Below are 27245 nucleotides of genomic sequence, written 5' to 3'. Positions count from 1 at the left end.
ACAACCTTGGCCCTAGAACATAGGGAGAAGAAGGAAAGAGTGGAGGGGAGAGAGAGAAGAGACAGAGGAGAAGCAATGGGGGCCATATCAAGGGATTAAGATACAAAGGTGCTGTGACGGAATGACAGAGCCAAATATCCAAACTGCACAGTCAACAACATTGAAATCAAAAGACCCACACTTTAACAACCAAACTTAGAAAGGCGCCTGTCAAGAGGGCAGGCTGGGAAGGGGGTAGGGGGAGATTATGAGGGAACCTGAGAACACTAGTGGAGGAAAGTTGTGTGTCTAAGATTCAACTATGAATAATTTTTAAAATCATGGTGCTTTAATAAAATTTTGAGGGCCGCCATAGCTATGCCACCAGACTCTGCACCAGGCTGTTTCACATGGGGCAATCCAGAGGGGGCCGGGTGAGAGCTCTCCCCATCCCAAGTGACCCAGCTCTGGCAGCTGAAAACCTCCACAACCCAACCGCTGCCCACTCAAGACCACTCCCCATGCGCTCTAGCCGAGCCTCACACATGAGTGAAGTCCTACAAAGCCCAGATAATGAAGAACTTTGTGACCTTGGACTTTGGGCTCAACGGGATCAGGAGCAGAGATCTTCTGTCCACTTCCCCCAGTTTCCAGCGACCCAGGGGTCATGCCCATAAACCACCTCCTGCCGACACCAGATAATCTCATCACCGGCCACCATTCAGATCCCACGGCTACTTCTCCTGGAAGGGAGCATACATGAGGCCCCTATAGCCATGCCACTGAACTCTGTGCCAGGCTGTTTCACCCTGGGCACACCAGAGGAGGGCGGGTGAGAGCCCTCCCCGCCCCAAGGAACCCAGCTCCGACAGCTGAAAACCTCCACAAACCAATCACTGCCATGCTCAAGGCCGCTCCTCACACACTTGGGCGAGCCTCACATATGAGTGAACATATGCCTGACACATCGTAAGACACTCCCTGCACATTCTCCATAATTACCACATCATAGTTGATGGGGTTCAGATAGTAGGCAACAAAACATAGAGGGAGATATATATATATATATATATATATATATATGCATATATACACATTCTCAGTTATATAGACCAAAGCTCACATCACCCAAACTTTAACAACATGTTAGTGACATCCTATAGAATGTCTTAATGGCTCCTACCAAAATGGAAAAATTTTTCACACTGTTTCCTATATGAAAACATTTTTGTAAGCATGTTCAGCAGTTCTTCATAACAGACAGTACAAAATATATGTGTTGGGACAGGGCTTGGGGCTTGGGATGGAAACATCCTGAATCTGGTGGTGGGAAGGTATAATGGTGGTGGGGTTGGTGTTTGAATATTAAATGTAATCAAATTCTGTGAACTAACTTATAAAATAAAATTTTAAAATTCTAAAATTTTGAAAAATAAAACGAAATTTAAAACGAGTAGCCAGAAATAGATAAAAATGATCAGCAGGTTAAAGAGTGTATGAAAAACCTAGAACTTCATGTTCATGGTTTTGAAACATTAGATTATCTGTAAAATCAGTAGTACTGCAAGATGTCTGTTACCTACATATCCAGCTTTTACAGAGATGCTTCAGTCTGAGTGCATGCAGAAACACACAAACAAAAATGGTGCTTTTTAAAATTATTATTCACACCAATTGCTTTCATGATAATTCCCAAATAAATAATATTTGTAAGCTATTAGAATTTAAGAGTGTAAAAAGTGACTGATAAAGAAAAGCACCACACAGAACCTATGTATGAACCTGCAGTAACATTAGAAAGTTAATTTTAAAAAGATCCCACTTGCATTTTTAATACAGACAAAAGCCATTGTGGACCGGTCTGGCAAAGCGCAGGATTCCATGCTTTGTAACTATCTCATGGCGATTCAATAAAAAAAAGTGATAATTATTTTAAATTATCCTGGATCAAACCCGGATCGGCGTTGAGCAAGTTCAAGCCCTTTCCCCGCTGTCCAGTCGCTCTGGCCCATGTTGAGCATTTCTTCCTAAGTTCCTTTGTCATCTTTATATCATTTGTGGCGAAGCATCTCCTCAGATCTTTGCCCATATTTTCATTTAGCTATCTTCTTCTGTCACTGTCATCCCATTGTTCGTTGATTTACTCGAGCGGGCACCAATAATGTCTCTATTATACTCAGCCCTGAAATTTTAGCAGCGTCTCCTTACTCATCCTTCCAGATGACTGGAGGCTCTTTCAGGGTCAGGGGAATGAGACCTATCATTACTGTTTTTGGCATATCAAATACGTCACTAGTAGCTTGTCTAAGCTATTTTCTTACTGAGTTTAAAAAATTCTTTTGTGAACTTTGAATGCCAAGTCATTATGGAATACGTATTTTGCAACTACTTTCTTGAAATCTGTAGCTTATCTTTTCATTGAATAGCACCTTTGAAAGAACAAGTTTTTCATTTTAACATAGTACAATTCTTAGACTATCACCAAGAAGTGTATATTAAGTAAACATGAATAGACCGAAGCCATCAAGCTGGGGCAAGTGATGTGGAGGAGGTGGGAGAGAAGGATTAAAAGAGATACCAGGACGGTGGTGGAGTCAGGGGCACTTTCGGTGGTGGTGAGGAACAGCAGCTGTGCACATCACCACCACAAACGCAAATAGCATTGTAACCACAGCTACCATTCTTTTTTGGGGGGGGGGTCACACCCAGCAATGCTCAGGGGTTACTCCTGGCTTTGCACTCAGGAATTACTCCTGGCGGTGCTTGGGGGACCATATGGGATGCCGGGGATCGAACCCGGGTCGGCCACGTGCAAGGCAAACATCCTACCCGCTGTGCTATCGCTCCGGCCCCTACCATTCGTTTTTAAAGATACCATTCATAATAACAACAAAAAAAATGAGTTGATTGTTAAATTTAAAATAATTATCACTTTTTTTTATTGAATCGCCATGAGATAGTTACAAAACTTTCATGTTTGACTTTTATACAATGATCAAACACCCATCCCTCCACCAGTGCACATTCTCCACCACCAATGTCCCCAGTATACCCCCCTTTCCAACCCTCCTCCTGCCTCCATGGCAGACAATTTCCCCCATTCTCTCTCTCTCTCTCTCTCTCTCTTCTCTCTCTCTCTCTTTTCTCTCTCTCTCTCTCTCTCTCTCTCTCTCTCTCTCTCTCTCTCTCTCTCTCTCTCTCTCTCTCTCTCTCAGGGCATGAGGTTTTGCAATATAGATACCGAGAGGCTATGGCTGGGTGAGAAGGCAGCTGGAAAAGAGAGGGGATCACTAAGTTAGTTATTTTTTCAACAAAAGATAAATCTAAGACCTTTGTTTTTAAAAAAGTATTATTAAATATCTAAACAGAGAAAAGTACTTGGTTTGTAAATAAGAAAATAAATCATCTTAAAGATGTCAAATTCTCCCCAAAATTAATCTACAGAAAATATGTAACTTTTCTCAATAGCTTACTGGTTTCTTTCTTTTTTTTTTTTTTTTCTTTTTTGGGTCACATCGAGCAATGCACCGGGGTTACTCCTGGCTCATTCACTCAGGAATTACTTCTGGCAGTGCTCGGAGGACCATATGGGATGCTGGGAATGGAAGTCGAGTCGGCCGCGTGCAAGGCGAACACCCTACCCGCTGTGCTATTGCTCCAGCCCTCAATAGCTTACTGTTTCCTAATAGAATTTGACAAGTTAATTTTAAGATTTATAAGAGAAAGAAGTAGATAAGAATAGCGAGGGAAGACGGGAACAGGTCATCTCTCCACCTGCCCTGAGAATGCCAACTTCCGAAATCCAATGAGAAGTGCAAGTAGGCGGGTTCAGTGACAGCAAACTCCAGGCCTCAAGGGGTAGGGGATGAACCCGTCCTTCTCATCTCCTCGTCCCTATGGAACCCTGGAGGTCACAGCCACAAACTGCCTCTGGCTGCTATTTAAGCACATTGATGGCCATGATCCAGAGACACACAAAAGAATCTCAGAATGGAGCAGCTCACTGCAAAGATTTCTCCAGACACTAATTATCTAAAATTTTAGAATTCCAAGAGTGTGAAGCCACAACACAAAAAAGAGCAGGGTGGGTGGCTGTCTGCCATAGAGGAAGGGGGAAGGGTAGGATGGTGGGGAGGGTACTGGGGACATTGATGGTGGGATGGGTGGTTGGTCATTGTATGACTGAAATGCAGACATGAAATTTTTGTAGCTGTATCTCATGATGATTCAATAAGAAAAGAAAGAGAGAAAGAAAGAGAGAAAGAAAGAAAGAAAGAAAGAAAGAAAGAAAGAAAGAAAGAAAGAAAGAAAGAAAGAAAGAAAGAAAGAAAGGAAGGAAGGAAGGAAGAAAGAAAGAAAGAAAGAAAGAAAGAAAGAAAGAGAGAGAGAGAGAGAGAGAGAGAGGGAGGGAGGGAGGGAGGGAGGGAGGGAGGGAGGGAGGAAGGAAGGAAGGAAGGAAGGAAGGAAGGAAGGAAGGAAGGAAGGAAGGAAGGAAGGAAGGAAGGAAGGAAGGAAGGAAGGAAGGAAGGAAGAGAGGGAGGGAGGGAGGGAGGAAGGGAGGAAGAAAGAGAAAGAAAGAAAGAAAGAAAGAAAGAAAGAAAGAAAGAAAGAAAGAAAGAAAGAAAGAAAGAAAGAAAGAAAGAAAGAAAGAAAGAAAGAAAGAAAGAAAGAAAGAAAGAAAGACAGACAAGGGAATGACTGTGTAAGAAAAACTTATAGGAGTAGCAGGCTGGAAAACTTGAGCTGCTACATATCAGAAATTATTTTAATGTGAAAATAATTATGACATATTCGATATGCCAAATACAGTAACAATAACAGTCTCATTCCCCTGAACTTGAAAAGAACCTCCAATCGTTGGGAAAGAGGAGTAAGGAGAGGCTGCTAAAATCTCAGGGCAGGGACGAATGGAGACGTTACTGGTGCCCACTGGAGGACATTGATGAAAAACAGGATGACAATGATACAGTGACAGATAAACAATGGAATGTAGTTTAGAAAGAGGCGTCACCAATAAAGAAATCTAACATACTGCAGAAAAGCATTGCAGATTAACACATTAATCAAGAGATGCATCAATATATTTGGAAAGTCTTACACAAAATTCAGACGAATTAAGAATTTAAGCGTGAAAGTCAAAACTTTAAACATTTCCAAAGAATAGAGTTATGTTTAAAACTCAGGATTGGGCAAGTTTTTTTTTTTTGGCTTTTTGGGTCATACCCAGTGTTGCTCAGGGGTTTCTCCTGCCTCTGCACTCAGGAATTACTCCTAGCGGTGCTTGGGGAATGAGAGGGGATGCAGGGGAATGAACCAGGTTCGGCAGGCAGCAAGGACAATGCCCTACCCACTGTACTATCGCTCCAGCCCTGGGCAAGATTTTTAAGCAACATAAAATTATTTTATATAAAAGAGGAAAAAAACATTAAAATGAAACAACTCAGTTCACCCAAAGAGATCACTGAGAGGTTAACATGAAAAGCCAAGGGGCTGTGACCCACATATAAAACACACACATGCATAACATGTTCAAGGCCCTGGTCCAACCCCAGGTCCCAGCAATCCAGGTATAGTCTTTTTTTTTTTAAATAGAATAGTTCCCTTTATTTTTTTATTAAATCAATATGAGATACACAGTTACAAAGTTGTTCATGATTGGGGTTCAGTCATACAATGCCCCGTCACCTCGTTCACAGTGTACATTTCCCACCACCAATGACCCAGTTTCTCTCCCACCACCCTCCCTGCAGCCTGCCTCTATGGCAGGCATTTTTCATGTTTCTCTCTATCTAACTCTCTCTTTCCATTGCGGCATTATAGTTTGCAATACTGGTGCTGTAAAGTTTGTCTTGATATCCCCTTCACCCCAACTCAGCAGCACAATTATCAGGTATAGGCATTTCCAAAATGCCCATTCCCCCATCCCAGTGTATTAATAGGGAAAAAAAAAAGACAATGAAATAGAAAAAAAAAAGATAATCAGCTAGGAAAATGAACGAAGAATTCTTAAAAGGATATTCCGCAGAAAAGAATAGATAAATGGCTCGTAAACATGGAAAGACATTCATTCAACCTCTGGTAATTAGAGAAATGCAAATCCAAAGCACAATAAAACAGAAAGCTGTGGTTAGGACACACAGCAATGGATATAACTATGCCATCTACAGATATTTTGGCATTAGTAAAGCTGAGCACACACATAGTAACAGCAACTCAATGCCCAGGACCATACTCTAGAAAAATGCACGCACTATGTACCAGAAGGCAAATATTGAAGAATGTATATGCTTACCTGGTGGAGTCAAAATCAGAAATTAACTGAAATGTTCAGTTGAAAATAAGACAATAGAACTAGAGATATGGCACAATGATTTAGGTGCTTACTCTGCATGTGGCTGACCCCAGCTTGATCCCAGCACCACATCTGATCCCCCCACACACACACCACCTGGAGTGGCCCCTGAGCAGAGCCAGAAGTACCCCCAGCACAACCAAGAATGGTCCACCCCTCACCCCACTGAAGTCAGACAACAAATTCACCATCCAAAATTAATATTTGTGATGAGTATATAAGTATTGTCTTCATATGTCTTACCCATTAATTTCCAAATTCATCAGTAGCAGTAATATCCTTTTGCAGAAAAAACCCACCAGACATGTCAATTTTAGTGCTAATGACTTTGTTTATATTGACAGGCATGAATACTTTAATCATCAGAGATTATGAAACTTCCTTTGAAGATTATTCCAATTTAATCAGGATTAAAAGTAAATACAACTTTTATCCTTGACATCCTTGAATGAAGTAACATGAGTTTTAATAACTTAATCAGAAAAATAGAGCAGAGGGAACAGTAAGAACATGGAGAGCCTGGTGTCCTGTGGTCTTACTTAATAACAACCCATATTTCAAGAGTTTCTACTCTTCAGAAAGCTTCTATCAAGGATCTTAATCAGATTCCGAGAAAATTCACTTTCAAAATAAACAAGATGACACTAAACCCAAAACAATGTGGGTATTAACAGCTGTACGAAGGCTTAGTCTCCGATGAGTCATTTCTAAAGTGATGAATGTATATTTGAAGTGCTTTGTATTCAAGCTGGAAAATATATAAAGGTGGGTATCATTTATAAAGCAGGCTGACTGAGAAACTTTCATTCAAGACAGTCTGTTTGCCTGGATGCAAACATCAAACCAAGAATGGCAAAAATGAATCTCTCCTCCTATGTATTAATACTAACTTTTTCTCTGCTTTCTCATGGCATTTTATTTTCAGCATCCAAGCCCATAAGAAATTTAGAAGACGACATGGTATTTAATACATTCAGGCTGGGGAAAGCCTTTCAGAAGGAAGATAATGCAGAAAAATCTGTGGTTGCTCCTTCTCTGGAACAATATAAAACTGACGAGACCAGTTTCATGAATGATGAGGAAAACAAAAATTCAAAGGTAAGTGGCAATGTGACTGTGACTTTTACCTTATTTCATTAGAAATCTGCATTATTTTTATTAATCCTTTGAAAGTTAGTTGGTGCTTTGGCTTTGCAAATAGAGTATGTGCAATAGTCACAAGGGCAACTGATGACATTTCACAAATGCCAGGTTGTTCCATCTGGGACAATACTTTTTATCCAAAGGTAAAACTTTTGCCTAAGTATTTCTAAAGAGTCTACATCTTTAAGTTGATCAATACAGTCACTATACAATTGTGTTATACTTCCACTTCTTGTAAGATCACTAAACCACGGATCAACCTTTTTTTTACAGAATGCAGCTGCCAAGCACAATTTCTTAAATCATGGTCTACCACTGAATATGGCTATAAAACCTTATCTTGCACTAAAAGGATCTGTAGCTTTTCCAGCTGAGAATGGAGTTCAGAACATTGAATCAACACAAGAAAAGAGAGAAATCGGAGATGAAGAAAACTCAGCTAAATTTCCGATAGGAAGGAGAGATTTTGACAGTGAGTGGCCTTCTTAAAATTTACTTCTCTCTTAATATCCAAAATATAACTCTGAATTTAACTGTATTGGGATAAAATAAGACTATGCTTCATTTAGATTTAATATTAAATGACCTCAGCAAAACACATAGGATTAGAAACATTTAAATATTCATTGCAATGTTGATCTACTTAGAATTAGTCACATTTACTAGAATAAATTACCTTCTTTGTTAGAATATAAGATGTATTCTTTTAGAATAAATTCTATGTGATGAGACTAGTTTAAGTAACATGATGTTTTTCCCCCCTGCAGTGCTCAGGTGTATGCTGGGAAGAGTCTATCGTCCCTGTTGGCAAGTCTGATACCTGTTGGTCCACATCATCTTGTCAGAAGAAAACAAAATCGTTTAGGTGTCTGTTAGAAGAAAAGCCCTTAATGTTACTGTGACTTGGGTTATTTTAAATGTCTGATGACAAAGAAAGTTTTAAGATATGTCTTCTCTTAATAAATGAAAGATTTTATTTGTGCATTAAACTGTGAATATTCTGCATAATTATGACTTCCTAGTATTTTTTAAACATATCTATAGTCTTCTATATGCTTCAAACGAAAATAATAAAATACCATAATTTACATACTGATATCTTAAAAACTAAGGGCAAGCCTTTGGTGAATGATTTTAGATATAAATCTAAAGCATACACAAGACAAATTCACAGTCTGAAAAACTGAGTTAACTTCGTCTGGCCAGCAAGCAATTTGTTCTTGCTGGTACTCTTGCTGCTTCTTGCAATTTTGGTTAGTTTGCCATCCAATTTATTCTGCAAATTTTTTGAAGTCTTAGGGAGCTTAACATTTTTATGTTGAGGTGGTTCATTTCCGTTATCACACAGAATATTTTCATCATCCAAGTCCACCTGTTTCCTTTTTGAGCTTTTATTTCCTGTCTGACTACTTGGTCTTCTTGCTTTTTCATTTTTACTTCTGTCCAGATGGACATTTCCAGAGTTTGATCCAATTGTGGGTCTTCCAACAGAGGAACTGACACTCTCTGTTATGCAAGATGAAAAGAGGAAAGAAATTATATAATGTTTAGTTATCATTATACATAAGAAGTTTACAATAAACTTCAAAGAGGCCTCAGGAATATTAAGAACTTATGATATGCAATAAATAATTCTGTTACACAATGAACAAATGCAGACATAATTCTACTTTAGAACGTATTGCTTACACATTACTGTGTACCTCATATGTGTTCCCATATGTTACTTTTAATTTTACCATATCACCTCTCATTCCTACAAGCAATATTTGCTTTGTTTACATGCCTGAAATTTCTAGCATTTGCCAGTACTAAATGCTAGAAACTATTTTTAAAATGCATTTAGTTAAATCAAACTGTCCTTTCTACAGTTGGGTGATGGTGAATGTGGTGAAGATGCAACAAAATGCAGTTTTGTACAACAAAACTACAAACATTAACACTATTATAGCCATGTTACCTAAAAGACAAAAGAAAAAATACAGTAATTATAATAAATGGAAAAAATAATCAAACTGTTTTAGCCCAAACTTAAGTTTAAGTACTTTCTTTAATATAAAAATATAAATTTGGGGCTGGAGTGATAGCACAGCGGGTAGGGCATTTGCCTTGCATGCGGGGCCGACCCGAGTTCGATTCCCAGCTCCCATATGGTCCCCTGAGCACTGCCAGGGGTAATTCCTGAGTGCAGAGCCAGGAATAACCCCTGTGCATCGCTGGGTGTGACCCAAAAAAGCAAAAAAAAATAAATAAATAAATATATATAGATTTTTACATACTATATTTCATATTTTGTTAAAAAAGTTCTCATTTTACTCAACATAAGACCAACTTGCAGAAGACTAAAATTAAATAATAATTAATTGCTCAAATAAGGTCAATTACCAGAAAGGTCATTTTTCATGTGAAGAACATTCGAAGGCTCTGATGCGGAATCAACATTATTTTGTTTATTCTTGTTTATCATGTAGTCATCTTTGTAAGTACAAGCAAACTGAGATCTAATTAAGGTTTGTCTCATCTGGTAACAGAAAAAAGATACGCAATCCATTATTCTTATTTATATTTCCATCCAGATAGAAAAACACTGTGAAATCAATCTATCGAATTTCCCACAAAAATTCAATCATTCTGGGCCAAAGAGATAGAAGTTAAGGTACTTGCTTTGCATCCCACTGACAAATATCTGGCAGTACATATGGTCAGTCCCTCACTCACTGCCAGGAGTGGTCCCTGAACAGTCAGGAATGAGTCCTGAGCATCACTGGGTACGGCTTTTCAATAATTCGTAGGGAACTTTTAACCCCTTAAAGTTTACAACCAGTTTAAAACCGGTTGAACTGGAGCAATAGCACAGCGGGTAGGGCGTTTGCCTTGCACGTAGTCAGCCCAGGTTTGATTCCTCCATCCCTCTCAGAGAGCCCGGCAAACTACCGAGAGTAACCTGCCCCCATGGCAGAACCTGGCAAGCTACCCATGGAGTATTCAATATGCCAAAAACAGTAACAAGAAGTCTCTCAATGGAGACGTTACTGGTGCCCGCTCGAGCAAATCGATGAGCAACGGGATGACCGTGCTACAGTGCTACAGTACCCCCCACACAAAGTTTACAAACTCATCTACTGCTGCTTTTTGCATTTTTATTCTTTTTAATAATATCAGCTTTATACATATATATTGTTATGTATTTTGTAGCTGTTTAAAAAAATTACATTTTAGACTCTTCATAAGACTTTCATTACACAGCCTGCATCAGAGCTTCTTTATAAAGTGATTTTAGTATAAGTTTAATAATAATATAAAATCATAAAAACATGCGAATTCTAAGAATTATATAATATATTTATTTAGGAATAAAAACATGGCATTTACAAATTAAGAAAGAGAAAAACACTAAAAAAGAGAGAGGGTAAAAGTAAAACTAATAGAAAACTAAAGCAAGTTGAAAGAAAAAGCAAAATGTGAGTAGAAAACATTATTTCCTGATTAACAACTTGAATATATATATATATTAACTTTAATTTTAATTAATTTATTTTATTGAATTACCATGTGGAAAGTTACAAAGCTTTCAGGCTTATGTTTCAGTTATACAATGCTCAAACACCCATCCCTTCCCAGTGCACATTTGAATATATTTTTTAAAATGAGAGGAGATTCAAATATAACAATACCAGGAAGATTTTATTTGACCAACTGAACTTAAATGGGAAAAAATTCAGAATATACTCTTACATGCATTTTCAAATATCATACTTAGGAGAAAACTATAAAGTGAAGTTCATTTGTATTGAACATGAGGTTTGGAAAACAGTTATCTGTATTAAACAATATGATTACTTTATTGAGTTAATTCTTACCACCAAATAAAAAGATGCCAAGTAAGGGACTAGAATCGAAGACTGACCTAGGTTCAAACTCCAGCACCACATGGATCCCAGGAACAAGCCCTGAGCACTGCTGTGTACGGCCCAAACACTTTTCTCCACAGGCCACGTATGTATTTGTAGGTTTTATTCATTTGGGGGATGCTACAGCTAGTGGTGCACAGGGCTTACTCCTGACTCTGAGCTCAGGGATCATCCCAGGTGGTGCTCAGCACTGGGGATCAAACCTTTGTCAGCCACATGCAAGAATGCAATTCCCTCATCCCCTGGATTATTTCTTTGACCCTGGAAGTTTAGTTAGCCCTCTCACCAAGAGGATTGCCCCATAGCTGGGAGACTGCTTCAGGAGCGGAGGGGAGTAGCCAGATGGAAAAGAGAAGGGATCACTAAGAAAATGATGGCTGGAGGAATCAGTCGGGATGGGAGATATGTGCCGAAAGTGGATAATGGACCAAACATGATGACCTCTCAGTGTCTGTGTTGCGAGCCATGATGCCCAAAAGTAGAGAGAGAGTATGGGGAATATTATCTGCCACGGAGGCAGGGGGAGGGTGGGAAAGAGGGGGTATACCCGGGATATTGGTGGTGGGGAATGTGCACTGGTGGAGGGATGGGTGTTTGATCATTGTGAGATTGTAACCCAAACATGAAAGCTTGTAACTATCTCATGGTGATTCAATAAATAAATAAATAAATAAATAAATAAAATATCTCAAAAAAACGTTTAGTTAGCCCTTTCTGAATTCAACTAATCTTTATAGAGAATCAAAGCAACAGACAAAATTAGTCAAGTTAATTTTGTTAATAAACAAACTTTACATAACAATACATGATATCATTATTTGTAGCAGCCACCAAATATTTCATAGCCATTTGAAAAACTACTACTAAAAGTTGCTACTGTCTCCTTTTATACAATATGTCTTTCGTTTCACCAGTTGCCACTCAGAGAATTTGAAATCAAGTACCTATAAAGAGTATAGTCAGCCCAGGAAGACAAGTAGATACTGGGAACTGAGCTGGTTAGGATTCCTCCCATAGCATTTGAATAGTAATGGAACTCCAGGTGGCCTGGCACACTTTAGCCTCCCCTGCAAATTCTTTAGTTACACCACCCAAAAAATACCCTAAATAAAACTACAATAATCGTATTATTTAATATGAAACAAAAATAAATAAAATAATATGAATATCTGATATTTTCCAAACCTTATATTCAACATAAATGAAAAAGAAAATGTTTAGAAAGCTATGCTATATCTGTAAGTTATTAGCATCTGGGTAAACAAAAATCTTTCTTTTTCTATGAAAATACAATCACAAAAGAGCACAGGGCACAAACCACCTTACGACTCTATTTTACTCTTCTTGGAGATCCAGCAATGCGTACTTGAAATGGGTCCAGATGTGAAAGAAAAGTAGCTAACCACCTTTACTGACCAAGACATAGTCTTTATAAACATAGTAAAATGTAAGATAAGGCCAGGTAGCTCTATAGTGATGATGGAATATCCAAAAGATCAACTAGTTATCACTGTCACTGTCACTGTCATTCTGTTGCTCATCGATTTGCTCGAGTGGGCACCAGAAATGTCTCCAGGTGTGAGACTTGTTACTGTTTTTGGCATATCGAATACGCCACAGATAGCTTGCCAGGCTCTGCCGTGCGGGTGAGATACTCTCAGTAGCTTGCCGGGCTCTCTGAGAGGGGCGGAAGAATCAAACCTGGGTCCGCCACGTGCAAGGGAAATGCCAAGAATTGGAAGTCCTTTGCCACTAGCTCCTTTTAAAATGAAATTCTTAGTAGGTTCCCAGTTGGAGGAAAATTATACTTCATATAGGAAAGCCTGTTCCTGGTTAAATATACAACATACTATGTTAAAATAGAATAAAGTTATATAGATAACTTTAAAGAAGTTGCTTCTCCTTTGTTAATGAAAGTTGTTATCCTATACAAGATTAGTGACGACTCTTAAGATTACTTTCTGTTGCAAATCACCCAAATCTCCCTATGTATTTGATCTGGAATTACAAGTAAGTAGAATAATTCCCTCTTGAAAATGCTTTTAAAAATACTAAATAACTAAGCATAATGTTCAGTTTCATGGCTGCTAAAATCATTTTCTGTTCAAGTCACATGAGAAAGGGACTGAACGTTTCCTTTGTAAAGTCATACTCCCCACCTCTTCGGAAAGATTTCTATCCATGGTAAAATTGCAGTGGCTTTCAAACCTGCCAAGAATTGGAAGTCCTTTTGCCACTAGCTCCTTTTAAAATGAAATTATTAGTAGGTTCCCAGTTGGAGGAAAATTATACTTCATATAGGAAAGCCTGTTCCTGGTTAAATTAAGATGAATGAGTCAAAGTATTGAAAAGTCAGACTGAGCTATATTAATAAAAAAATGAAAGATTTAAGTTCCCACCACCTTTTTTGTTGTTGTTGTTTTTGGGTCATAGTGGTGCTCAGGGCTTACTCCTAACTCGGCACTCAGAAAGACCATATGGGATTGGGGGATTCAGGGGACCATATGAGGTACTGGGGATCAAACCCGGGTCAGCTGCATGCAAGGCAAGCGCCCTACCCAGCTCCTAAGCCCCGTTTTCTATTGACAAATACATTGAGGGACATTACTCTATACGCCTATTAGACATTGAACTAAGAATAAATATTCTACATTTAACTTTTCATTCTTATACTATCACATTTTCTAAAGAACAGAGCTTTGCACCCTAATGGCATATAATTGTCTCAAACGATTCATTTCTTCATCTGTGAAATTTCATTGATTTTACTAAATAGAAACAAAGTATTTCCAACCAAAGCACTGCAGTTTTATAACTCCTCATTATATTCATTATGTCTTTGCTCATTGACTCATTGGCAACAGCAGTATCTGAAATCTTACATTAAATGTAGACTCTGCTACTGCCAGCTATCTGGTCTAGGAACTGATGCCCTCCAGAGCCAAACAAGGGGTCTCTAACTGGTATATAAAGGTCTCATATGATAGTTGGCAATCAGTAGACACCAAATAAGTCCCAACCTTATCCCTTCAGTCTAAACAAGTCCAACTCTAGCTGTCTAAAACAAAAACACTCCATTTTCATTCTTTAAAAAGGTGCAGTTCAGTAGGGGGCCGGTTAGCTCAGTTGGTTAGAGCGTGGTGCTAATAATAATAAAAAGGTGCAGTTCATCCCATATGTCTTTGCGTAATGTAAATCTCTATAAATCATCCAATTTAGGGCCCAAAGACACTGAAAAAGTCACTCTCTGCCGCTTTTTTCCATCCCACAATATACCGTTCAATTATAACTCTTGTTTGTTTGGTCTAACATCTCCTCTCCCCACTAAAACGTAAGTGCCACTTAATCTCTTATTGATCATTTATCACATGAGAATTATTGTAAATAAACAAAATTGATATTATTGATAACTTATCACCTCATCATAATCATAAAAGCCCTTAGTTTGGCATCTGCTCAGCAACCCTGAAACTCCTGTGGTCCTCCCCTCCCCACAGGAAAAGGAGTCACCAGGTGTATGACACAGCCACTATAGGCCACCAGGGCCTCCTTTTTCTATTCCATTCTGAGCCAAGGGGACCCCAGAATTCTCTGCTCAAGCTGCTCGAGGGGTTGGCTCTACTGGCCTTCTCCTCTAAGATCAAGGGCAGAGTAATAGAGTATTGGGTGTGCCACGCTCTTGGTGGAGGGTCCCTACGACTATGGGACAAAATTAGGGTTGACAGGGCTACAGAGAGAGTCTAGAAGCTGCCATTTATAGTCCTGTAGCCAACTCAATAAACAGATGAGGGAAACTTGTCCCTGAGAGCAGCAGCGTTGGTCTGTTTGGTTTACTCATGCCCTCATGCATCCCTAATGCCTAGGCCAGAGACTGGTATGCAGGTGGCGATTAATAAGTGTTTGTTACATTCAGTGTATCACAGACGATGCAAGTACAAGAGTACAGAACAATGAATAAGCAAAACGGTGGAGCTTGAAAAAAGAGTAAAGAATAGTCAAGAGAGAGGAAGGAAGCCACATGCTCCAGAAAGGAGGAAGTAGATGGGCAAAGTACTGCTAAGTCACCCTAAGAACAAAGCTCTGAGACAGAAAAGTGCAGAGTAAACTGCTCAGTTCAAAAGAGTAAGGAAATTATGTGGCTAAAGGGGGAGAGGGGCGTATGACTGAAGAGAAAAGCTCATGTATGTACAGTATGTACTGCAGCTAGTGTTCTTAAGGCCCATTCTCTCATGTGCAAGTCAAACTTTCCGCCTTTTTAGGGTTTTCATGCACATATCCTTACAATTGTCTCTTAAAACCAAACACACACACACACACACACACACACACACACACATGCACACACACACACACACATGCACACCACTTTCATTGACCTTGCTCACGTGATTTATTCTACTTATTCTATACAATTACCTAAAACACATTCTCTTTATATTTAGTAAGGCAAACTCATACTTTCATCAGATTGTCCGCTCAACTTGAAATACTTTCTCTCATTTTCTTGTTCACTTATTTTTTATTCTCTCCTTGCTTTAGTCTAGAGGTTTTTCCATCAACCTATCTTCACGTCTATTGATGCTGCCCACTCCAGTGTGTGACCTACTATTAAAATTGACCTATTATGTTCCTAATTTTTTGTTTCAACAGTTCCCAAGTGTTTATTGGTACCACAGACCTTAAACCTCAGTTAGAATTCCCCATTTAAATCTATTTGCCTGTCTTTTCCTCTAATTAATTTTACATGTCGAAAAATATTTAATTATTGAGATCACACTGCTGCTTCTCCCAGAAGGGAACATAAAATGAGGCCCCTGTAGCCATGCCACCAGATTCCACACCAGGCTGTTTTCACTCAAGGAGCCCCAGAGGGGGGCAGGTGAGCGCCCTCCCTGCCCCAAGGGACCCAGCTCCGGCAGCCGATCTCTTCAACCCAACCGCCATGCTCCAGGCCACTCCCCACTCGCTTGGACCGAGCCTCACATATGAGTGAACATATTCCTGGCTTTGGCGGCCGCGTGACACATCATAAGACACTCCCTACCCTTTTTCTATAATTGCCACACCATATTTGATGGGGTTCAGACAGTAGGCAACAGTACAGTAGGCAAAAAATCAGAGAGGGAAATATATATATATATAAATGCATATAAACATATTTTTAGATATATAGACCAAAGCTCACATCACCCAAACTTTAACAACATGTTAGTGATACCCTATAGAATGTATTAATGGCTCCTGACAAAATAGAACAATCACAATTGTTTCCTATATGAACACTTTTTGTAAGCATGTTCAGCAGTTCTTCATAACAGACAATACAAAATATATTCTTTCGGTTGTATTTTGGGATAGGGATTGGGGTTGGGAAGGAAACGTCCCAAATTTGGTGGTGGGAAGATATAATGGTGGTGGGATTAGTGTTTGGATATTAAACGTAATCAAATATTGTGAACTAACTTATAACATAAAAACATAATTATTCATTTTTATATTATATTTTTTATATTTTATATTATTCATTTATAAATAACTCAATTATTTGTGAGTTAATTCTGTTACGGGGATCAATTATGAGTCTGTCTCTACTGTGTGTGTGTGTGTGTGTTTTAAAGGACAAATCTTCCTATCTCCTCCTTTATCCAGTACATTTTATTACATGCTCCGTAATAGTCATAAAGGGACTATGAAGGCTCGAGATGAAATCTTTTAAGAAGGGCTGGCACCCGCTCAAGTAAATCGATGAACAATGGGATGACAGTGAAATAGTGACAGTGATCAAGGAAAGAAATTCTATGTATTAAACTTAATCAGCCTCTTAAACGAGACATACCCCAAGTGTTCTAACAGCCGAATTAGAATAAAGAAGAACTGCTTCCTCAGTAAGGGCACAGATCTGCCCAGTGGCTTCTGAGTAGGAGTCAGTCTACTTTCTTCACAATACCCTAAGCCCCAAAGTCCACAGTTCCATGCTTTAAACATCCAGGGCTTTCTTGCTCAACCGACTTAAGTTATTAAGTCAGCAAACGCTGCTGATTGTTCTGACATACATATAATATGAGGGGAAACATTAGACTCAGAATACGGAAATGACTTGCACATATGACTTTCCAATTATGCCTGAAGAGCAAAATGCTGAAAGGACAAGCTGAAAGGACTGAAACGAATGCAATTACGGGATGATAGAAGGCAGGGAGCTCCTTGAACAGTCTTTTAATGAAAAGGCAAAAGGGGATTTGTATAAATTGCTTGGAAACTTTGTGGTAAGAATAGGAAGAAAGCATTCACCAAAGGTTCCTATCAAGACCATAAACGTTAAGGAAGAACCTCCTAACCTCCTTAGAGTGGATTTCCTGGTCCTCGTAGATAGGTTTTTAATACATCACAGTAGGAAATAGACCTTGCAGACTTACATAAATTTTCAAAGTAGTTACAGAGGCCCTGTGATCAGAATTCCCATTTCTATTAATAAATGGGAAAACTTAAAACCCAAGTCACTCTGCCCTATATCATGCCATAAATATTCCACAACCAACCATCATTTATGGCATTAAAATTCTGTATGTCCTTATATCTTCAAGTGACATTAAAATTTAATGTTCCCTAATATTTCCTACCATTAAAGTGTTATTTTTAGAAAGTATTTTACACATACATCATATATTCTTTCCATGACTAAAATGACTTAACATGCCAAAAGAGCAAAGGTAATAGGATAACATAGTAATAAACTGCTAAATTACTTTCCATAGTTACTTAGTAGCAAATATTTAGTAATGATTTTTGCTATTCCAACCAGTACTCTACTTGGCTATGGTTTAGCTATATATATATACCTGGCTAAACTAATTATTTTCACACTTTAGTTTTATAAAATGTACCCTACTATAAAATTTGATCATAAACACCAATTGCTTCCTTTCTCTGTAGCCATTTAGTTTCAAAGTTTTATGAAGACTTAGCCAGCTATACTATTTATTAAGAGAAGTTAATCTAATTATAATCTCTTAAACCATGGCTTCTGCACACTGAAAAAAAAAATTATAGTAGCCACGAAATCTTGTGCTTTCTCGGGACTTTTATTTAGATTTTTTCATTTTGATATGCTTAGTCCTAATAAAATAAAAACTTATTAAATAAAAAGATTAAAGTTTATCAATATGAATTAGCAGAGAGAAATATTTAAATATTTCTCTAAATAGTTAATTTAATATTTAAATATTTGATTTAATATTTAAATATTTGATTTAATATTTAAATATTTGATTTCTCTAAATATATCTAAATATTTAAATGCAGATAATTATATATTCTGAGAGAGAGAGGAGAGATGCCTGCCATAGAGCAGACTGGGGTTTGGGGAGTTACTGGGAGGGGGGTGGGAGGGAACCTGGGGATACGGGTGCTGGGAAATGTATACTGGTGGAGGGATGGGTGTTGGAACACTGTATGACTGAAACCAATCATGAACAGCTTTGTAATGCTCTATCTCATGGTGATTCAATATTTTTAAAAAAGGAAAAGAAAAAAAGTATATATTCCTTTCCTGCTTCTAACCAAATCCAAGGGATAGTTTTGTTTTATAAATGTCATGCTTTGGCTATAAGGACTTACTTATTTTAATGTAGCAGTTGACAAATTGCATTCACAGAAAAATCACATAAAACTCAATGATGTTATCTCTTCATTCTCAGCAATGGAAAGCAAATTATCAAATGCTTCCTTTCCAGCAGGTCCGACTTTGGGGGGGCGGGAAACTCCAAACAATAATAGTGAGTTTTATGCTGAAATATTGAATGTAATCAAAGTAAAGAGAAAGTAAAGTGAAATTTATCAGCTACACAGGCGGCGTGGGGGGCTAGGGGGGAGGAGGGGGCTGGGGGATAGGGGGAGGCTTACTGTGGTTCTTGGTGGTGGAATATCTGCACTGGTGAAGGGATGGGTGTTCAAGCATTATGTAACTAGAGACTTAAGCCTGAAAGCTTTGTAACTTTCCACATGGTGATTCAATAAAAAAAAAGAAGAAAAAAACTCAATGATTTATTAATTACTAACAACTGCTATCAAAAAAAGACGAGACTTATTAATATGAATGAACTAAATGAACTTCAGGCATATAGATAAATGATAAATAAAAGCTTTGCTAATTGGGACTTTCCAAATGAGAATATAAAGAGCACACAAATTAATTTTCAAAATTGTATTGACATGAATAAAATATAAGATAATTCACAGATCATTGTAAACTTTACATAAAAAATTTGTTGAATTAAGTGAGTGAATTCCCAGCCACGGAACAGTGCCCTGCATCTGCTCAGATACTCATTGAATGTCTGGCAAATAAAAGAATGAGCTACACCTCAATTTCTTGTTGAAAAATAAGACTAAAGAAACTGTAAACACTTGAAAAACAAGCTATTGACTACTTATAGGCCCACGTATTTCAAATGAAAACAAAAAAAAAACAGTCCAAACCAAATGAAAATATAAACAACTGGTGCTATCAATACACAACAAGCAATGTTCTCCTGTCTCAAATCTAAACTTATTCTACTAATTTTCAGACCAGAATTATAACATCTCAGGATTTGAGCGTCAGGGGTTAGCTCAGAGGCTTCGAGTGTCTGCCCTGCAAGTGTGAGGTCAGGGCGGGCATAGCCGCCAAGGATGACCCAAGCCATTCAGGTGTTTGAGGCTGGAAGCTCTATTACACGTGATGTCACACATCACAAGCAAATTCTGGTCACACCACAATCAGGCAGAGTGAGGACAACTACAAAGGGTCCCTGGCAAGCCCTACATCTAAGTATGTGAGCAGCCCAGCCAGGAAGCTCCATCACCAGTGAACACCACAGCATCCCTGGGGCAAGCAAAAGACCAGAAAGTGCACAAGGGCCACAACTAAAGAAAGTGAATGCAGAGAGCACGGCGGTAAGCACCGCAACTGAAGGATGCTCCCCTCCCTGAACTCCACTACCCGAGCCAGGTGTGTGTGTGTGTGTGTGTGTGTGTGTGTGTGTGTGTGTGAAATCCCCACTCAGCTCAACAACAAAAAGGAAAGGAAAGAAGGGTGGAGATAGGGAAAGAATTCTTATATTTTTAAAAAAAATTTGAATTGAATCGTGTGAAATAGACCCTTACAAAGCTGTTCATGATCAGGTTTCAGTCATACAGTGTCCCAACACCCATCCCTCCACCAGTGTACATTCCCCAGCACCCCTCCCATCACCCCTCACCCCCACCCACTCTGCCTCTATGGCAGACTCTGTCTCTCTCTCTGTCTCTCTCTCTTTCTCTCTCTCCCTTACCCTCTCCCCTCCCCCCATTTTGGGCATTGCAATTTACAATAAAATACTGAAAGGTTATCAAGAATATCCCTCTACCTACTTTTATCACTCAGTTCATGTCTAACATGATCATTTCCAGGTATTATTGTCAGGCTGGTCCCTTCTCTATCTTACCTATCCTCCGCCCCACACACACTTGTGGTTGATGCCAACCACTGCCCAGTCCTCCTAGTCCCTGTTTTCCCTGGCCGTGGATATTAGTAGAGAAGAATTCTTTAAAGAAAAAAAATTATTCAGTTGAAGATCAGAGAAATGTAAATTAAAAAATATATATATCTTCCTTATTTTCCCCTTTATTCATTGAACACCTAGTTACTGAAACTTATCCAAGCAGGTAAATTTTATTTCCTTTTCCTTGTTTAGGTTATCAGTCCATTAAATAAGCCAGAAATAGACTAATCAAGATGAAATCAAAAGAATGTTTTGCATGTCAACTGGCATGAATCAGTTTCTATTTAATTCCTATTGCCCCATCTACGTGTACATTTATAATATTGAGTTCAGTTTTAAATATATATTTCTTCTAAAACAATTTCATCATTTTCATAGCAGCACATTAAATCCTACCTTAATTTTCGTCTCTTGAACTGACTCATGGATGCGTTCTCTTAGGGGTTTAATGGATAAATTATTCACTTGCGTGGGAGACCTATGTAACAGAAACAGTAAAAATTTATAAAGTAGGAAAAAAATTATAAAGTAGATCTTGTTCCCCTTGGATTTGCCATCTTTCTGTTGTTATGATTCTTCTTCCCAAATTTTATTTGGATAAAACACTGTGAATAGTTGGGTTTTTGACATACATTGGTCCATCAAGAACCCCGCCACCAGTGTCAGCCTCCCCCCACCAGTGTTTGCAGATTCCCTGTCCTGTCCCCCCACCCATCTCTAGCCTGCCATCTTAACAGACACCTTTTAAATCTGGCTGTTAAAATTTGGGTCTCGTGATTTCAGTATTCTTGACTCTGTGGTTGGGTACTTAGCTCTATCATTTCTTGACATCACCCACTTATCTGAGTTCCCTTGACCTCTGCCCCATTGCTTTTCATCTAACTCTTCTCCCTTTCCCCTTCATTCTCTTTCTTTCTCCTCCCTAAACTCTGGAGCCGAGGGTGACCTAGTCATTGTTCCTTTAAACAATTACTTTTGCTCATCCAGTAACTCTTATATACCACATATAAGTGATATCATCCTGTGTTTGTCCTTCTTCAGGCTTTGCTTCATTTAATGTGATATAGAGTTTGAACTAATTTTTAGCCTTTCTCTACCCAAAAGCAGTTATTAGATCAAAGACAAGTGAATCTAGTTGTTCGTAATACCATATATTCAAGAAAAAATAGTTGAAAACCTTATATAGTTGATAACCTTATAGTTGATAACCTTACTCTAATGTATGTTTATCCATCACACTATCCTTTATCATTTCAATGCACAACAGTTTTATTTTACCACTCATGGCAGTTCCCTATGGTAACACTACTGGAAATGCTACAGTAATAGTAAATAATTGAACTTTGTTTGCCCCACATGACTAAGAGCAGAAAAAGAAGACCTTTTAAAAATGGATGTGTAGGGCCAGAGCAATAATACAGAGGGTAGGGAGTTAGCCTTGCATGTGAATGACCCAGGTTCAATCCCCATTGAACCCCCCACCACCCCCCCACCACCACATATGGTTCCCCAATCACCAACAGGAATGATCCCTAAGCATAGAGTCAGGAGTAAGCCCTAAGCACTGCTAGGTGTGACCCCCCCCCCCAAATAAATAAATAAATAAATAAAAACTGATGTGGATGTGGAAGCTATGGACACAGCTAAGTGAGAGAAACATATCTTGTGCTGACACCCAAAGACTGTAGATACAAGGGCCAGGGGGATTGCCCCATAGCTGGAAGACTGCTTCATGAGCGGAGGGGAGAAGGCAGATGGAATAGAGAAGGGATCACTAAGAAAATGATGGCTGGAGGAACCAGTTGGGATGGGAGATGCATGCTGAAAGCAGATAATGGAACAAACATGATGACCTCTCAGAGTCTGTGTTGCAAGCCATAATGCCCAAAAGTAGAGAGAGAGTATGGGGAATATTGCCTGCCATGGCGGCAGGGGGAGAGTGGGAAAGGGGGCATATACCTGGGATATTGGAGGTGGGGAGCGTGCACTGGTGGAGGGATGGGTGTTTGATCATTGTGAGATTGTAACCCAAACATGAAAGCTTGTAACTATCTCACGGTCAATAAATTTTTATGCAATAAAATTTTAAAAAATAAAAAAAAACCTGAAAAAAAGAGAAACATATCTTGCATGGTTAAAGCCAAGTTTGATCACCGACACACACACAAAGAGCAGAGATTTTTTTTTCCAACTTTTTAAAATCCTTCCATATATATATATGTATATATACATATATATATAATATATAATATAATAATGTGTATATATACACATATATATAATAGTATGTAAATAATACCCAAAGACAATAGAACCAAAGGTCAGGAGGACTGGTTCATGGTAAGAAACTTGCCTCAAAGAGGGTCAGTGCCGTTAGGACACAGAAGGGGTCACTATGACAATGATAGTTGGAAATGATCACTCTGGACAAGAACTGAGTACTGAAAGGAGGTAAAGTGATATGCAAAAGTACTCACTCAGTAACACTATTGCAAATCACATTGCTTTAAAGGAAAATGAAACAGAGGGGGAGAGAGAGAGAGAAGTGTGTGCCATAGAGGCAGTTTGCAGAGGCAAGAAGGTGGGAAGGAGGGAAACTGAGGACATTAGTGGCTAGAAATGTGCACTGGTAAAGGGATGTGCACTGGTGAAGTCATATAATATGGTATGACTGAAACTCAATCATACACAACTTTGTAATTGTGTATCCCATGGTGATTAATTTAAAAAAAAAAATTTTTAAAGAAAGGAAAAGAATGTAGATGTTTGCCTTACATGCAGATGACCCAGGTTCAATCCCCGACATCCCATATGGTTCCCCCAACACACACACCGCCTGCCAGGAGGAATCCCTGAGTGCAGAGCCAGGAGTCATCCCTGAGCACTCCTGGGTGTGGATCCCAAACAAACCCAACTAAATAGTAAATGATACCTCCCCCCAGTACAAAAGCCTCAGTAGCCACACCCACATCCCACATGAAAACAACTGCCCAGCTTCAGAGCTCCAAGACAAGTCTCAGAAGAGATGCCAAGCCAAGCCAGTGCCCCCCATGGGTACACTGGTTTTTGGCTGAAAACTTTGGAGCCCTTTTGAGATGGGAGATTGGCCAAATCCCCATTCTGCCAAAGTCGCAGTAGTGCTACCTATACCCCAGAGCCGTCACCATACAAATGGCTCAACTTCAATGCTTCGCAACTGATCTCTGCAGAGATTCCAAGCCTAGGAAACTCACAGGTACAGTTGTCAGGTTGACAACTCTGGGGGCTTCTCAAAGTGGGAGTGGGCAGCCTCCCCTTAGCCCTCATCCTGCCAGATGTCTCTGCGGCCACAGTCACATCCCACAACTGCTGCCACGTAAAACAATGGCCGGCTTCACAAGCCAATGTAACCCAAGGATACACCAGTCTTTGGACTGAAGCTCTGGGGCCTCCTTGGGAGGTGGATGGGACAAGAATCATCCCAATTCCCCAGATCCTGGAGCTCCTGGGGTGTATGGTTACATTTGTGGCCACACAACACCTCTGAATTCCTCAATACTGACATCCCAGCTAGAGCACTGCAAACTGGATAGGAAAATAGCATAGAATCCAACTAAGCTAACAAATACAGCAACACAGAAGGTTCAACCAGGGGCGAACAGCTCAGGAAGCCCTCAGATAAGGACTTTAATAACCCCAGTGTGAGATAACAATTTTCACAAAATTGTGTTCTATGGAACTAGTTTTTAATCTCCCACTTGGCATTCTGTTTAAACAAGCAATACAAAATAAATTATTTTGTGCATGCCACAGGGGCAGGCTTGCAGGGTGGGTGGGAAACTGGTGACAATGGTGGAAGGAATGTCACACTAGTGGTGACATCGAATATTCAAAACAACTGCGCTGTGAACAACTTTGTAAACTACAGTGTTAAAGTTTTAAAAAGAAAATGATAAAAGAAAGTCCTCTGGATGAAGGCTGGGTTCTGAAAGAAGGTAAAATAATATGCATGATTCCCCATCAGTAATAGTATTATAAATCATAGTACCTAAGAGGAAAAAGAGAAAAGAAAAGAAAAGTATCTGCCAGAGAAGCAGGGAGGGAACTGGGAATACTGGCAGAGGAAAATGAACATAGTGGAGGGACTGATATATGCCAAAAACTCAATCGTGAATAACTTGGTAACTTTGTAATTTATGGTGATTCAATAAATTAATTGTTTTTTTAAATTTTTTTTTGTTTGTTTTTGGGCCACACCTGGAGAGGCTCAGGGATAACTCCTGAATCTGCACTCAGGAATCACTTCTGGCAGCGCTCAGGGGACCATACAGATGCCAGGTATCAAACCTGGGTTGGCTGTGTGCAAAGCAAGCATCCTACCCGCTGTACTATCTCTCTAGCCCCTCAATAAATCATTTTTTTAATTAAAAATACCTGCCATATTCTCCAAAATGTTACCTTTTCATAAGTAACCTCTTCACATTGAAATGTTCAGTCTCCCTTTAACTTCTGTCTTCAGTCTTTATAAGTTCTTGAATTTCCATCTTTTGTACCACAACAGTTATTTCCTTTATAATCAGTGTTCTTTCAAAAATCCGTCCTGGACAAGGGTTACCTTTACACATCTACAGCTTCCATATTACTTACCTGTAAAGTGTAAGTATAGAAATTCCATTAGGAAGAACTGCGTTTTCGTCATCATATAAAAGGTCTGCTTTGTTTTTGGTAGGCGCACTGGCTGCCTCTTCATCCAAGAGAACCAGTAACATTTTCACAGTATCTCTGCCACAGTATGCCGTGCCATGGTTTATGGTATAAGATTTTGGCTAGAACAAAAAGCAGTCTTAAGGAAATGTAATCACCACTCCGACTGAATCAATCATCTAGTCTTTCCCACTTAGTGTAAAGTACCACACTCAATACCTCTATTGCAAACCACAACATCCAAAAGTAGAGAGAACAAAAGGGAATGCCCTGCTGCAGAGGCAGGGTGGGGGGGGGGGAGGAGGGAGGGGGGGAAGGGAGGAGGGAGGCGGGGGGGGGAGGGCAGGGGGGAGGGGGTACTGGGAACATTGGTGGAGGAGAATAGGCACTGGTGGAGGGATGGGTAACCGATTACTGCATTACTAAAATGCAAACACAAAAGTTCATAAGTTTGTAACTGCACCTCATGGTGATTCACTAATTAAAATATATATATGGGATTTATGGAAAAAATCCATTACATTAACAATGTACATGTAATAAAAAATCATGAATTGAAAAAAATTTTAATTAAAAAAATTTTAAAATAAAATCACCATTATCTACTTCCAGAAACACTAAATACATATGTGTTTCTAATATACATTATATATATACATATTATATATACACATATTTTATATACATATATACACACACATACACACATCCCTATATTTTACACACACACACACACACACACACACATATCCCCCAATGAATGATAGTAAATTCTGGTCAGAATAATATTAGACCATTGGGGATAGAGTGATAAAATAGCAGGTAGAGTATTTGCACATGGCTAACCCAGGTTCAATCCTAGGCATTATTTATGGTTCCCTGATCACTACCAGGAGTCATCCCTAAGTGCAGAGCCAGGAGTAACCCCTGAGCACTGCCGGGTGTGATACAAAAACAACAGAAAAACCAAAACAGACCTTAAAGTCAGAAAATTTAGCCACTACCTCCCAATGTGATCTCAGTCTCATGAATTAAATTCCCCGTGTAATCTTTTACAGCAAAGCAGGATCAGGTTATAGCAATCTGAACACCAACCCCAAAGAACAGATTAAATGCAAAAAATAAAAGACCAGTTAACAAATACTCAATATTATCGTTAGTAATCATGTGCCAATGGCTGTACTTGAAGTACAGCTGCAAAGGTAAAAATCACTGTCTCAAATAGCCCCAGTTTCCTTGATAAGATAAACAAGTAAGAATATTTCATTGTAGAGTGCCAAGAGCATTCTAACAGTATGTATGTGAGGCACAGTAAGGGGCTCCTGAGAGGGAATGATCAATTCCCCTCAGATATAAGACAATGCCCTGGAGCACACACACAGGACCTTGGCACTTCCCCCGAGCGAAGAGTATAATATGACTATAAGACCCGGTAACAGAGAGTAAGTAGGGTGATCTGAGCCTAGGGAAGGTTTATATATAATGCAAAGAAGCCCATCTGTTACTAAGCTCCAATCTCTTACTTATTAAGTAAAATGATGCAATTTAGATTCTAGACAAATGATGGCAATGTGTACAATACATTCCAGGAGAAGATTACTAACCATTATGGAGACAGAACAACACAATAAAAAAGGTCTGGACTAAGATACAGCA

The 27245-nt window shown here is 39.0% G+C and overlaps 2 protein-coding genes across 18 annotated transcripts in view; one reads left to right on the top strand and one right to left on the bottom strand.

Annotated features, from left to right (window-relative positions):
* The first annotated feature begins 7133 nt into the window (after positions 1 to 7133).
* PMCH (pro-melanin concentrating hormone) lies at positions 7134 to 8509 on the top strand. Its single transcript, XM_004602774.2, has 3 exons — positions 7134 to 7429; positions 7748 to 7946; positions 8242 to 8509. Exons 1-3 carry the CDS (start codon positions 7181 to 7183, stop codon positions 8289 to 8291), a joined length of 498 nt encoding a protein of 165 aa, XP_004602831.1. The 5' UTR covers positions 7134 to 7180; the 3' UTR covers positions 8292 to 8509.
* Positions 8510 to 8642: 133 nt separating this feature from the next.
* PARPBP (PARP1 binding protein) overlaps positions 8643 to 27245 on the bottom strand; it is a 53891-nt gene continuing 35288 nt past the window's right edge. For 9 of the 17 annotated variants that reach the window (XM_004602773.2, XM_055118313.1, XM_055118317.1 and 6 more), the window contains 4 exons: positions 25533 to 25711; positions 21303 to 21384; positions 9860 to 9995; positions 8643 to 8980 (listed from right to left, as the gene is read on the bottom strand). In XM_004602773.2, coding sequence (XP_004602830.2) covers positions 8643 to 8980; positions 9860 to 9995; positions 21303 to 21384; positions 25533 to 25711 — 735 coding nt within the window. Of the gene's footprint in view, positions 8981 to 9859; positions 9996 to 10134; positions 10138 to 21302; positions 21385 to 21641; positions 21648 to 25532; positions 25712 to 27245 lie in introns of all 17 variants that reach the window. The other 8 variants (XM_055118324.1, XM_055118328.1, XM_055118329.1 and 5 more) reach the window with 4 other exon arrangements.

The sequence above is a fragment of the Sorex araneus genome, chromosome 10 (assembly GCF_027595985.1).
Source record: "Sorex araneus isolate mSorAra2 chromosome 10, mSorAra2.pri, whole genome shotgun sequence".
In the NCBI taxonomy this organism is placed as follows: Eukaryota; Metazoa; Chordata; class Mammalia; order Eulipotyphla; family Soricidae; genus Sorex; species Sorex araneus.
This window is presented reverse-complemented; position numbering and strand designations above follow the sequence as displayed.